General features: G+C 39.8%; 1 protein-coding gene across 5 annotated transcripts in view; it reads left to right on the forward strand.

Annotated features, from left to right (window-relative positions):
• hdac10 (histone deacetylase 10) overlaps positions 1-14,282 on the forward strand; it is a 50,814-nt gene that overhangs the window by 28,362 nt on the left and 8,170 nt on the right. For 2 of the 5 annotated variants that reach the window (XM_068059171.1, XM_068059172.1), the window contains exons 16-20: positions 2,839-2,921; positions 3,896-3,952; positions 5,235-5,316; positions 9,255-9,443; positions 10,182-10,332. In XM_068059171.1, the coding sequence (XP_067915272.1) occupies positions 2,839-2,921; positions 3,896-3,952; positions 5,235-5,316; positions 9,255-9,443; positions 10,182-10,325 (555 nt within the window). In that variant the 3' untranslated portion in view covers positions 10,326-10,332. Of the gene's footprint in view, positions 1-2,838; positions 2,922-3,895; positions 3,953-5,234; positions 5,317-9,254; positions 9,444-10,181; positions 10,333-11,540; positions 11,749-11,956; positions 14,281-14,282 lie in introns of those variants that run through there. The other 3 variants (XM_068059169.1, XM_068059167.1, XM_068059170.1) reach the window with 3 other exon arrangements.

The raw sequence follows: 14,282 nt of genomic DNA on the forward strand, positions 1-14,282 counted from the left end.
ACCGTGATTACATTTTGAAACCAATTGGCTTAGTTGAGGAAAATGGACTGATTTTTATAGATCTATACTGAGCTTGTCTCCCTTGCAGGAGGCGAGGTAGCTGATTTTTAACTGCACAGTTTCAGGTGGAGAATGAAATGCAGTTTAGTCTGAAGTTCCTTGACCATTAATCATCAACCAACTGTAGGAGGGACAACTTAAAAATTAAAAAAAATTTCATTGTATGTACCACACTCCAGAACAGTGGCATCATTGGTGAATTATTTCAGATTATTGTGGGACATTGGAGGTGTCAGCTACCACTCGCATATCTTCTGATCTTGCCCCTTCGTCCATGTTACTGGATCAAGGAGGCTCATCCATTACAGCATCGTGCCAAACTAACTTGTGTCCTGGATCTTTTTGTAGAGATCTCACCGGGCAATGGAATGGGACTTTTTAAATTGGCCTTGTGCACTGTTGTCTTAAAATACAAGTAGCACATCTCATCAGATCTATATGCATACATAGTGGGCCTGAGTTATTGTGAGGTGAGGCCTCTGGAAAAGGGGAAGTGTGAAGTTGCAAGAGAGTTGAGACACCCTGTTTCATCTTCACTCATGGAGAAACAACTCTAGCTATGCAGTCCAAAATACTAGTTGGGAAGGACCTGATTGGTTGCCATTGCAATATCTTATCTTTGACCTATGGCTACCTACCACTATGAATTGGATGGAAAATACTGGCAGAGGGCATTTTAAATAAATGGCAGTATTTCTATGGAATGTCATTCGCATTTCATGGAGATGATACAGATTTAATGTGATTGGTAGAAGGATTGGAGGGGACCTGAGGAAAAACTTTTTCACCCAGAGGATGGTGGGTGTCTGGAATTCAGTGGTGGTGGTGGAGGCAAAAACCCTCAATTCTTTTAAAAAGGTACCTGGACATGCATCTGAAGTGCTGTAACCTGCATGGCTATGGACCAATTGCTGGAAGGTGGGATTAGTTTGGGCAGCTAGTTTTTTCGGTCGGCATGGATATCTTTCTATTAAATTAATTCTGAAGAACATCTTCAAGCATGGACATTCTAAACCTCTACCATATGATGCAATAATAAACCTGCATGTGCTCACATCTGTACTGAACCCAAACTAGAAAAGAATATGGGGGTACTACCAACACTTATTTTCGTGTCAATTTTGAATATCCTAATTGTGATACCAACCATAAATGTACTTATGAATTATGAGGTCACATCACTTTGGCCACAAGTCTTCAGAAATTATCCCTTGAATGTATATACTTTTGTACAGATCACTTGCTGGCATAAACTTTGATTTTCAAGCTACTGGTATGGTTTAAAATAACATTACTTAACATCTTTCAATGGGCTATAAAATATTTTTGATTTTAATTTTATGATCTGATTGTCTAACACCTTGAATTATAAATTCTCATTCTTGTGTTCCAATCTCACCATGGCCTCACTTCCTATCTATGTAACCTCCACCACTCCTAGAACCCTCAGACCTCTGCACTACTCCAGTTCTGGCCTTTTCTGCATCCTCAGTTTTCTGCCCCCCACCATTGTCAACTGTGTTTTCAAATATCTAGGCCAGGGATCTGCAACCTGCGGCTCTGGAGCAACAACTCATTTGCGGCTCCAAACCTTTTCAAGTTGGATCATGTTAATATGCAAAAGCCCAAAAAAAATTAAGTCAAGGCAAGCAGGAGCCGTGTTTTATTGTGGGGAGAAAAAGCTAATCATTATGCTGTACTTTACAGTTTCAAATGATTATTTTAACAAAAAACATCATGCGCTAAGTAAACCTGTTCAAGTAGTATAGCTACATCATGGTTATAGATAATGCCTTTGGTTCGAAAAGCACTTTTTATGGTTGCGACCATTATTGTTTCTAATATAGCTGAGACAATGAATTATTCTGAATATGTTATTAGAAGCTATTTTTTATTAAAATCAATAGCCGAAAGAATTGTTGTAATCCTACGCATCTTAAGTTATACTTTGTTTAAATAAAACAAAATTATAGTTAAAGTCAAAAAAGTGATTATTCAGAGTTAGGTCTATTTTAATTTTTTTTTGTTAATACATGTATTCATACATGTATTTTGTTTATAGAAGCAAATTATGCATTCTACCAGAGACACTTGGCTATGTATTTGGTTTAGAAATGCCGAAATTTCGTTTTGCAGCTCCCAGTAGTTTCTATGTAGAGTCATTTAAGGCATAGAAGGAGACCATTCAGCCCAGTGACTCCATGCCAGCTCTCTGCAGAGCAATCCAGTCGGTCCCACTCCCCCGCTCAATCCCCATAGCCCTGCAAGTTCATTTCCTTCAAGCGCCTATCCAATTTCCTTTTGAAATCATTGATCATTTTCGGCAATTAAAAAAAAAATGCTCTTCAGGTTTCAAAAAAAAGTTGCTGACCCCTGGTCTAGGCCCTAAGCTCTGGAATTCTTTACCTAAATCTCTCCAGTTTTCTACCTCCCAGTTCCTTCTTTAAGCTGCTCCTTAAAAGCTACCTCTTGGCCAAGCTTTTGGTCACCTGTTCTAATTATCTCCCTATGGAGCTTGTTGTCAAATTTTGGCTGATAATGCTCCTGTGGAGCACCTTGGGATGCTTCATGACATTAAAGGTGCGAGGTAAATAAAGGTTGTAACATATAAAAATCATGCTGTGTCCTTGAGAATGGTAATGTTGTGCATCAACATCTGTTTAGGTGATTCTGTAATAGTCTGACTATCATTTTCTTTGCCAAAGCAAGTTCATGTCTAATTGCAGGAGTGTGGCAATCATTATTGTGGTTTAATAACCTTCGTTCTTTATTACATAGGTTAGAAATGGTGTTGTGGTATCCTCTACATTGTCATCTGGTGTCTTTGCAGCACGTTACAGCACAACAGTTGGAGCAAGCAGGTATACAGATGTTAAACTGACTCTTTTCTCTGTTAACTTTCAACCCTTGGTACCTGCTTTCCTAAAAGTATGTACTTCATCAGTATTATCTGTCTTCTAGCATCTCACCCAGATGGGTGAATGTTTGCAGGCCAAGCCTAAACTTATCCTCTCTGGCATAGACACGGGTGCTTCCAGCAGGAGATTTTGAATAGCACAACCATGGCCATTTTCCCCATCTCTAATTTAGTGTGACATGCTAACTGTAATGCCTTTGCTGCCATCCCTGCTGAGTTCAGCTAAACAAGCACAGACTAAAGATTAAACTCAACTACCACCATTCATTACAAAGTCATTCAAGTATTGGCAAAGGAGACCAAGATTATGTACTTGTGCATTTGTGACTTGTCTGCTAATCACTGATTTTACTGCTGGAGCTCAGAATGAAAGACAACATAAAAGTCAGGAATGGGGAAAGGCCATCTCTTTAAGTCAAAAGCTTCCCTATCATGGCATGTAATTGCTTTTGGCATACTCCCAATGATTTTGGAAAAATCTTCCAGGTAAAATGATTGAGGCAAACATTTATCACTTTAAAGAAGCTTTTCTTCATATGTTCAATATTTAATTTCACAGATTGCTATGCATATTTTTCTGGTCTTGACTTTCTTTAAACTTGGTTAAATAATTGGGAAACCCAGATTATCTATCATTTAATACCCGAATAGATTTTACACCCTGCACTTCTGATTTTTTTTCTTGTAATTCATCCCATTTATCTTGTTCTGTTCTATACTCCATCTAATAACTACTAATCTTTTTTGTGGCATGGTAGCAAAAATGAATGGTGTATTCAAAATGTGATGACTAGTTCATTGTAGTCATAGCATAACTTTATTTATGCTGTCCTATCATTCCGTTAGCTTTTCAGTCACTGGACATTCAAAATGACTCATCTAATAATGCTGTGAAATATGTTTATTTTCTCCCTTAAGAGTTTTACTTCTGGTGCTAGGGGAAGCTGATATTCCAACTGATGTTAAAGAGGATGCGTAAGTTCCCTCTGTTTATCTGCAAACTATATTGAACACCTTTAATATTTTAAATTTTTCATGTAGTTTAAGAATCTGTCCTCAGTCTGAGAATGAATGTTTCCTTCTTTGGAACTTGTAAATATTTCCAAAAGTCCATTTGAGTCCCTTCCAGCTCCATCTTGGGTACTTTAGTGAGTAGCAGAGTCATACAGATAAGGAAGGTTTCATCCACAATTGTTGAATTAGCTGTCCTCAGCTAAGGTGAAGCAGCACAGTAAGTATATTAAAATTAACTTTAGTGCCAGGTTATGGAGGAGAAAATGGATAGAGATTCCTGCTGTTGCCGACTATACGGTGAACCCTGCTAGAAGTGCAAATGCGTCCTCAAATAAAGACAGGATTGAGCTTGGCTGTAATGCTTTCATGATCAAATTGCCGGTTGATTTGTATGAATAATGGGCAGGGGGAAAAGACTGAAGGAAAGAAAGCCAGTGCCAGTCAGGGAAAGCATGTGCCACCTTGAGCAGAGAAGTGAAGGGAGTAAAGTAATTAAAGATTTTTTTCAAAAAAAAGCACTGCTAGATGTAGTCCATTCAGCTGAATTACTTTTCATTCTCTTTCCTTGCTGATCTTTTTTATTTAATTTTTTTTCCGAAATGGCCTGTTCTGCTGAAGACTTCTGGTACCTAAACCTAATGACCATTCATAATGTGTGAGCTTTTGTAATGGCGGGCTATTTGACTGTCGGAAGCATGGCAACAAAGCCAAAGTCTGTAATCAACACACATGCACTTTCAAGCAGGAGTCAATGTATGACAACCAGGATCAAAAATTGTGGCTTATTTGTCTTCTACCTAAGTGGGCCAGTTTTGTCCTAAAACCTTCCTCATTCTGTCCTGAATACCTTGATTTGTATGGATTAACATTTTAACAATGGATAGTCTTTATCCTCAAAAAATATTCATGGGGTCGCATTTTAAAAATTTGGTTCCAACTCCCCAACAATGAAAAGGTGATCTATAGAAACATCAGTAGAAGACTCAGGGAGCACACATATAACCTCCTGGGAGCCATATGAAAATTGTCATATCTGCGCACCCGACAGATATATTGTAGATCCTCGCAACCCCATGCCCCGTCTACCCCAGGTGGTAGATATTAAACCTTGTGAATTGAAAAATACTAAAATTAAAATTAAAAATCTGACCTGGTGGACTCTAGCTATTTATTTACAATAAGCTAGTTGTTAAATATTCAAAAAATGCAATTTTTTAACATCTTTTTGAAATGTAATTTTCAGAAAAGTCCTAGTGGTGCAGATATATGGGAAGCAGGATGAGAAAAAACGAAGCAATTACTACATTCCAATTTGCTGGAAAGAGGTATGTGCAGAAAATGGCTAAGTGTAACTTATCTAGGATATGTACACCAACTTATATTTGAGAAAATGTTTTAGACACCGTTAACTGGATACTTGAGAATTGCTTAATGTGGTTGGAAAAGCCATTTAACGAGATTACTATTCAGGAATTTAGGAATAATAACATATTAATACAGCGAAGACTACATGGTTCTTTCACAGAAGCATTTGTGCTCCCAACACAAACCGCAATCTCTTTTCCCTACCCCCCACCCCCCACCACCCATTGTGTGTGCAGCCTACGTGGTGGCCTATATCTGCATGATCTCTTTGGGAGATTGTTTCTTGAAATTGTGCAGATTTCTTTGAGAGAGATCCAGGAAAATTGAATTACATTTGGATCCCTTTCCTGGACAATGTGAATAATGTTACAAGAGTTTTTTTTTATTGAAAGCTTGGAATTCTGCGTGTTTTTAAAAACTGAGAAAGAGGATTTTTCTCTGTGAACATTGAATGCTGAAACTTGGTGTTTGAACTGAGTGGGACAGACTGCAAGGCAGCTGTTCCAAATAACTCAGCAGAGGGAAATGACAGGTCACATGACTTATTGTTAGAGTTTTGGTTTCACTTCTGCACTGTGAAAGATCAGTAAGGATAGGCAGGATGCAGTGAGTTCAGGCTGGGACTTGCTTGCAGACCAGAGAAAAAGAACTCTCTCTGAAAAGGAAAGCTTGCATCCCTTGGAAAGAAATCCTACATTTTAGGATGTGGCTGTAGTCTGCTTGGTGAGAGGAAAAGACCCCTGGAGAGAAAAAAAAGACCCAGGAAAAGAGGAATTGCATGCTCTCTGTGGAGGAAGCCCTGCATTTTAAAGGTCACAGATTCCTATTGCCTCCAGTCTCTGAAAAATTCCTGCCTCAAGAGTGATTCCTGTTGCCTCTTGTGTTTTTGGGAGATCCTGAAATCTTAAAAAAGCTTCTATTGCTCGACTGCTACTTCAAAACTCAAGCAGACCTGTTGTTTACCCTTTTGCTGAAAGGCCTGTGTGATGCCTGCTGCAGACAAATTACCTTGAAAGCCTACCCATCACAGACTGTTGATCAGCGTCACCTGGAGAGACTTCGAATGGCATCCGACTATTCAACTCTGGGATTCCTTACCGTCCCGGAAATATCTTACCAGCCCGTGACAACCCAATTATTTTATTATTCCTAAGAAATAGTTATAAACTGAAAAAGCCTTTTTCCCCAGTTAACCCATTTTTTAATGTATGTGTGTGTGCATGAGGGTTAGGAAGAATAAGTAGTTTTAAAATAATCTTTTTCACAGAGTTACCTGATTATTGTATAGGATTTAATTTATTAATAAATAGTTAATTTTGTTGTTGTTTAAAGAAACTTGGTTTGGTGTGCTTTATTCTGGGGGACAAATAGAGTGTTTAATTTGGCTACTTTCCGGTAGGTGGGAAACTTTACCAGCATGCTATGATTGTGGATTAGTGGGACAGAATTAACAGTGCATTACTCCAGCCTTGGTCATAACAATAACCACAGAGGATTCTGCAAGATTCAGCTCCCTGAACTAGATATTTGTTGAGGTGGTGAAATCAATTAAAGCCATAATACGATAGACCAGAATCCCACAACCAGCAGAAATACAAGGGTATGCATTGCAATGTTCGCATACACCTATAAGGAATTGGGAACAGGAGTCACTTGAGAGAGAGAGAGAGAGAGAGAGAGAGAGAGGAAGACTAGGAAGATGACATTGTCCCTGGTGCCTTATTAGTTCAAAGGTGTACAGAGGTGATTAATAAGGAGTCCCCTAAAGACTACCTTGGGTTGCTTCCCATTGTCCTTTAAATCAAGAAATTGACAAACCAATTTTACTTGTCACCAAGCAAGTCAGAACTGGAACATTGTTACCATTATGTGCTCAGATACCACTAAGTTATTATTTTGCACTATAATTAAAACTAAATTTAGGATAGTTATTTGTTATAGCAAGGACCCAAGGAAAGCCCGTAACTAATGATTCTTATACTACTTTTTCCAATGAAGAAGCTTAGTAGGCAAGTTGTTTGACGTTACTGTCAATCATCATCCATTTAATCGTAGATATCAGACTGCCAAATGGAGAAATCTTCACTGATTTATTAAATGTTCTGGTCTAGATTTAACTCTAACACCATTTGATTTTAACAGACTGGTCCGGCTATCTAGTGTTGGTCTCTTACTATTTTGGTACAACCCTGTAATGTGTGGAAGGTACAGAATGCAGCAAAAAGCAAGATTACTTATCTGGCCAGCTTCATTGCTCCTCTGCACAACATAATCCCATGTATCTGTCCTTACAGGGGTTTGATTTAGTGTCAAAACAAACTGGCACAATGATGCCAGATCTGCGCCTTTACATGACTGGAGTAGGAACCTGTGTGTGGCACCATTATCTGAAAAGTCAGTACATTTTTATGTGCTTGCTTAGCCAGAAGGTTATACTGCTACTACAGTGTGTGAAGGACATATTATCATTCAAAGAATGAAGGCCCTAATGGGTAGACAGTCTGACTTTATGAAAAATAAAGTGTAATTACCAAAGTGAAAACTGTACATTTACTAAATACAACATTGCCCTTTAACAGTATTATGTTCTAATTACTAAAATCAGACTATTGGAATAATACATTGCAGTTGTGGAAAGCAAAATATGAATAAAATGTTATCTTGTACAGTAGGAGAGCCCCAGTTGTTTAGTGTGAAAACTCATTAATAGTGGACTGCTTCACACTAGTTGTCATCAGCAAGTACTCTCATAGTTCTTGTCAAGACATGTGAAATATGTAAATCTTTTGATATTATTGGGCTGGATTTAGCTGCAGGTGGGCAGGATCCTTGGCTGCACTTTGCCGGTGGCAGTCAATTAAATGGCTGCCGCAGGAGTTGGGATGGCAGCCCACCCCCAAGAGCTGTTGGCCCAATCAGAAGGCCAACAGCTGAGCAGTGCCATCACTAGCGTTGGCCAGTGCTGGGGCTGCTCTTGGAGGATAAGGGCACATTGATGACTGTGCACCCTCAGTCAGATATGTCGGGTTTGGGGGCGCGAGGCCAGTCAGGCAGGCACTGGCAAGGGGTTTGGAGGGAGTCGCTGAGGACAGCCATTGCCCCGGGGTGAGGGGGGAAACCTCTGTGGGCCAAAGACTACTTAAAAAGGAAAGCTCCTGGAGCCTGCTGGGAGGGCACCAGGGTTTACCTGGCTGTCTGCCCACTCAGTCCTCCTGGTCGCTCCGCTGGTGGTAAAATGCCAGCAAAGGTGGGAAAAGGCCCTTAATTGGCCACTTAAGTGGCTCAGTTGCACTCCAGGTGGGCCGTCTGTCAGTTTTCCCAGCACTGGCAAAATGGAATGGCAGTGGGAAGACATCGGGCACACTGTCTGATGTATTCCTGCACTATTTTGCCAACCTTCCAGCTCCCAGTTGATTCCCACAGGGCTGGTAAAATGCAGCTCACTGTATAGGTTGAAGAAATTGTTAATTTTTCCTAGCAGCAACAGCAAAATTGGAACCTTTTTCAATCTGCCTAGAATTCAACTCGATCTTTACTTATCTATATTTTGGTTTGATCCCATCCAACAAAGACCTACCCTTGCTTTTTAGAGGACAATTTCCAGCATTTTGGAATTGTATCTTCCATGGAAATAGGTCCTTTCCTTTCTTTTCCTTCACCAGTGAGACAGGAAACCCCGACAGGCTAGGAAACTAAAATGAGTGCCCTGCTCCCAGACTGCTGCCAATGACTGCAGCGACCAGTAGTCAGGCACCAGAGACCACTTGCATATGATACTTTCTCCTTGACCTCTCCTCACCAATGCAGCGATGCAACAGCCTCCAGAAAGGGGAAGCTTTTAGTCTAAGTGTAGGACAGAAAACTCTATCAAATCTGAGCATTTTTTTTCATTTTTCAGTATAATGAATGGGATGGAGATCTTCTTTATACACTCTTCGAGTTTATTCTACCTTTGGCATATGGATATCGGCCTGAACTGGTAATTTTGGCAGTGGGATCTAACATTGGAATTCAAGCAGTTACAGTAGCTCACTTGACATATTTACTCCAGGTTCTTGCTGAGGGTCGGATCCTTGTAATAAGTCAGGTATGTGGAAATTAGTTGGTTCTTTAGGCTCCTTTTTTTTTCATTTGCAGAGGTTCAGAATTCATGTTTAACTCTTGTAAATGTAGATTTTTGTAATTTAGAAACTGTCGATCCTGTACGTGTTTATACTGGACTTCTGATATATAGTGTTATCTGGTGAATGTGAAAGTAAGATCACGGAACATCTGTTGCAGTTGTGCATCACTATCTAAATTAATGCTGAAGAACACACACGACAAAATATATTCTGAGCCTTTCCCAGTAGACCAGGTGCTTTGTTAGATCCCAAGAAAGTCCAGTGTTTTGATTCCTGGCATATGCTAAATTAGCTAAGCTATCAGCTGTGATAGAAGAAAGAATGCTACAATTGATCTCAACATTTATTAGCTGGAAAAGGGAAAAAAAATTAGTCTGCAATCCTGTTGTTGATCACTTTAGTGATAACTGCTGTAAGGCGTATGTGTGGATTCAGCAGTAATGCCCCAACTTTCACTCATGCATGTTCATTTTAGCAAGGTACCACAAACTGACAGTACCCATGCAATCATAGATGAGCATGAGTAAGTGCTTTCAGGATTGGCGGATAGAAGAGATGGGGAAAGATAGAATGAAGGGAGAAATTGAGTTTTTAAAGTAACGTGCTTGAGTGGACTGAACTGTTCTGGTATGTCTTAAAATAATTTTTTTTTTTAATTGCTAATAACTAGTCATTAAATAGATTTTCACATTTTTGTTCAGGCTTCTGACCTGGTGGAGACTTTGGTGAGTTCTTTGCTTGGTGATCCTTTATCTGCAATGAGTTCCTTTGTTCTGAAACAAGAAAACGTACTGGTATTGTTGAAACTTAGACAAGAACTGAAGCAGCACTGGAAATTGCTTTAGCCAAACGGTAAGCAAAAGAATCTATATAATTAATACGGACTTATTTTCCTTCAGAAAGATAAAATATCAGTGATGCAATGTACCGTGACCTGGAGTAGTAAGGCATCATACTGCACCTGCGAAATGCTGTCCAGGAACCTCAACCTTGCTGCGCAGAGGGCTGGGTAGGAGAGGGGGAATAGTGTCAAAAGCAGGCACATCCTCAGAGGGAGAGAAAAGTGGAAATACAATTATTCTGGCCAATTAAAAGAAAACTGGAACTAACAAAATTTGGCCCCTTTAAGCCTTCCCTCCCAACAGACCTGATTAGTATCTCATTCTTACAGACTCTCCCTAATTTATTTAATTGACTGACAGGGTTGCACAATTACAGGCAAAGCTTCCAAGAAATATGAAATTTTAACCTGAGTGCAAACCTACAAGCAAAAATAAATTTCAGTGCTGAGCCATGATTTTCAGTCTTGACCAGTAGTATTCCACAAGGTGATTTGGTCTCTGCATGATTGAAACCTTTGTGGTTCAGTAAGGTATTTTGGTAATTGCCCTGACATTGATTGGCCCTGTTAATTACTTTTTCTCCAGCTGCTTTTTAAATAATTTAATCAGCATTGCAAGAATTGTTTTCAATGAAGTTTATCCCAAATACTATATATGTGGAATTCTTTTAATTTCTCGTCTTGCTTCAGGCCCATGTTACTAGTTCTGAGATTATAGCAAAGGTTATTATCTGCTTGTCCCCCTGTTTTCCATGCCTTTTAGCATTTTGAAGTCTTAAGTTTTTTTTCTCCCCCTTCAGTCTTTCCCTCAATAAGGATAACTGCTGTAGCTTGCACAATGGCTCAGAAAGTTTATCTAGTGACCTGAGAGCCATACAAGCTATATCCCTTTTGTCTCTTTCTGAACATGGATGTAACTTTCATTTCTATTTTTACCAAAGAATTTCAGAAAATTATGGTTCGTGCAGCTGCTATCCAATAACCATTCTCCATCAGTATTCTGAAGTGGAATTACCTGGAACTGATGATATAGCAATATTAAACCCTATTAGCTCTCTTAATATACTTTTCTTTTAATAATTATACCTACTAGTGGCTCCTCTGATGGTCCTTCCTTCACCTCCCTCTGTAAATGAAGAGACACAATACCTGTTAAGTTTTTCTGAAATAGAATGCTCACAGTTCTCCACATTAAGTTGTTGATTATTTTCCACAACAGGATGACTGTAATTAAACAATTCATTTCAGGAAGACCAGGAAAATCATAAATCTAATCATCCCGATCGCCATTCTTTGGCCCCTTCTAGCAACTTTGAACAAAAGTTTGTGGCAGAGCCTTCTGTCTGTCCTTTCAGCAGGGGAAAGTACATGACCAATAAAATGTCAAAAGCAATAAAAAGAATAAAAATAATTATATGTAACAATTACTACCTCTTCCCTTTACCTTTAATTTGTCTGTGTTTATTCTTCAAAAACTTGTGACAGAGTGTGCTTCCATGAGTACCTGCAGCCCTGGGGGAAATCACATCTACTGGCATTCTTCATGTCACAATCTAGGGATTGATAATAAGTGTGCTGTTCAAATGGGACAATATCATATCTGCTTCACTCCGATTTATTTCCTGGATTCACTAGATATGATTAGAATTTGAGCCCCTGGCCATTTTCTCTGTTGTCCAGCATGGAGACCGAGGCCATCCTGTCCAAGATCGTCTAGCTCCGAATAGTCCAGAGATGGAAGTTGGGACCTTCCCTTGTCAGTATATGTACCATGCCTATAACGTGTGATGCATTTATCCATTGAGCCATTGGGAAAGTACAATAGCTGCAAGCATAATACTTTATATCCATGAACTAATATTGGTACATAACTTCAATTGTGCTTTTGTTGCTTTTATTCTCAATGGACTTAAAAGTTTAAAATGTATGTAGAACTTTCATATTTGTGTAGTAGTATTTTTCCTCTTTCCTAAATGCAGTGAATTAAACATTAGGGTCTTTTTTGAAGTTTGAACTTGGAATAAACTGAATCCGTATTTTGGAAACATCATTAGCATCAAGTACATTGGCAGCCCTATCACTATGTTTGAATCCAAATATTCTACTAGATACTCCTGACGTGCTGATAGTTCTCATCCTTCATCGATATGAAAAGTAAAGAACTATTAACTTCATCTGCAATATTTGTAATGCCAGCCTGTTTACTTCACACATCATTCACAGTCAGACTTTACAGGGACAATGGAACAATTCCAATGATTTGTTTTGGATGAGCAATGCACAGAATTAATCAAATCCTGATAAAGCTGAAGATACGGATCATTGTTCATTAAATACCCAGACCTAAGGCCATACATTGAACGACTGTTACAGCGGCCTTTAGCCCAAAACAGGAGTTTATTATGTAGTTCAGATGGCAACTGCTTGTATGCCTGGTCTTCATAATGTTTACGATCAAATAAGCTGATTCTTTCATTTGTCTTTCCAAACCGAACCAACCAACTCCATTGATGCAGATTGCCTAATTTTAAACTAAAGAATGAAGAATTAGTATAAATAAAAATTTGTTTCGTTTCTAAATTTTCTTTCTTTGTTCAGTGACAGATTTTTGACCTGAACCTGAATATTTATGGGCTCAGGTCTGGCCAGTACTTTATGCCTGAAACAACACCACCAAAAACAGAGTAATTAACTGGTTATTCATCTCATTGCTGTTTGTGGAACCTTGCTGTGTGAAAATTGGCTGTCACATTTGCCTACACAACAATTTCAAACTTCAAAAGTAATTTATTGACTGTAAAATACATTGAGGTGTCATGACATGAACGGTGCTATATAAATGCAAGTTCTTTCCTGTTTCTTTAAATTAACCTGACATATCACAGTTGTAAGGCTCACACCTGTAAATGGAAGCAGAAATCCTGTAGGCTTGAGGGACTTGCAGCAAGTAATAATAGCCTCATGGCTTTGGGTGCTTATGGCTATTGTCTGAAAACAGCCTCCAGTCCTGATCTTTTACACCTGGCCAATCATAGCAGGGTTGGGCGCAAGATTTTAAGGCCTGACTCTTCTGGGTGCTGTTTTAAATGAACACCTGTCTTGTGTAATTGAAAGCAAATGAAATGGTGAGGCCTCTAAGGGCCCTTCTTGTCACATATGCATCATTGGCTGGAATTTTAACAGGCTATTTACAGTGTGGAGGCAGTGGGCTGGCAGGGAGAGGTGCTAGCATAAAATGGGAGAGGACTGCGTTTCGTCGGAAGTCTGACATCACTTCTGGATTTTACCAGCAGTGGGAACTATGGAGGGCAGACTTCTGAAATCAAGGTAGTGGGACACCAATTAAGGTACTTGAAAGGCCGATTAACTCCAATTTTACCTCGCATTTCCAATTTTTATCAATGGCCCACAGTCTTTCAGAGCCCCGCCTGGTGAAATGAGGCAGCAAGGAAACTGGGATAAGTGCTAGCTCTCTCAGGAAGGCAGCGGGAAAGCCAGTGTGCAGTGACAGGAAGAGTGGTGCAGAAAGGAAACTGCCGGACGTTGGCAGAAATGGGGAAAATGTGCCAGGGCTCTGGGTTCATGTGACCAGGGTGTCTCAGGGGCAGTGGCACTTCTCCAAGGTGATGACTTGGGGACAGGTTTGGGTTGGGAGCCATCCTGGTAGAAAGCCTCGGAATCGGAGAGGACATCTGCCATTGGTCTCATGCACCCATGTCTCAGGGCCCCCATTAAGGAGGGGCAGCTCAGAAGGAGGGAGGTTGCAGCACCGGTAGAGACCTATCAGCAACTTCACAACCAGTAAGAAGGTCAGCATTGGGATGGGCACACTGGAAAAGGGCACAGAGGGGCATACCAACATTGATCTCGGTGCCATGCTGCACGATGAGCTATGACCCATGGGGCTTGGCAGACACCCAATGCCAGTGCCACTGAAGATCACTGTGGCTCTTAACTATGC

The sequence above is a fragment of the Heterodontus francisci genome, chromosome 27 (genome assembly GCF_036365525.1).
Source record: "Heterodontus francisci isolate sHetFra1 chromosome 27, sHetFra1.hap1, whole genome shotgun sequence".
NCBI classification, from domain to species: domain Eukaryota; kingdom Metazoa; phylum Chordata; class Chondrichthyes; order Heterodontiformes; family Heterodontidae; genus Heterodontus; species Heterodontus francisci.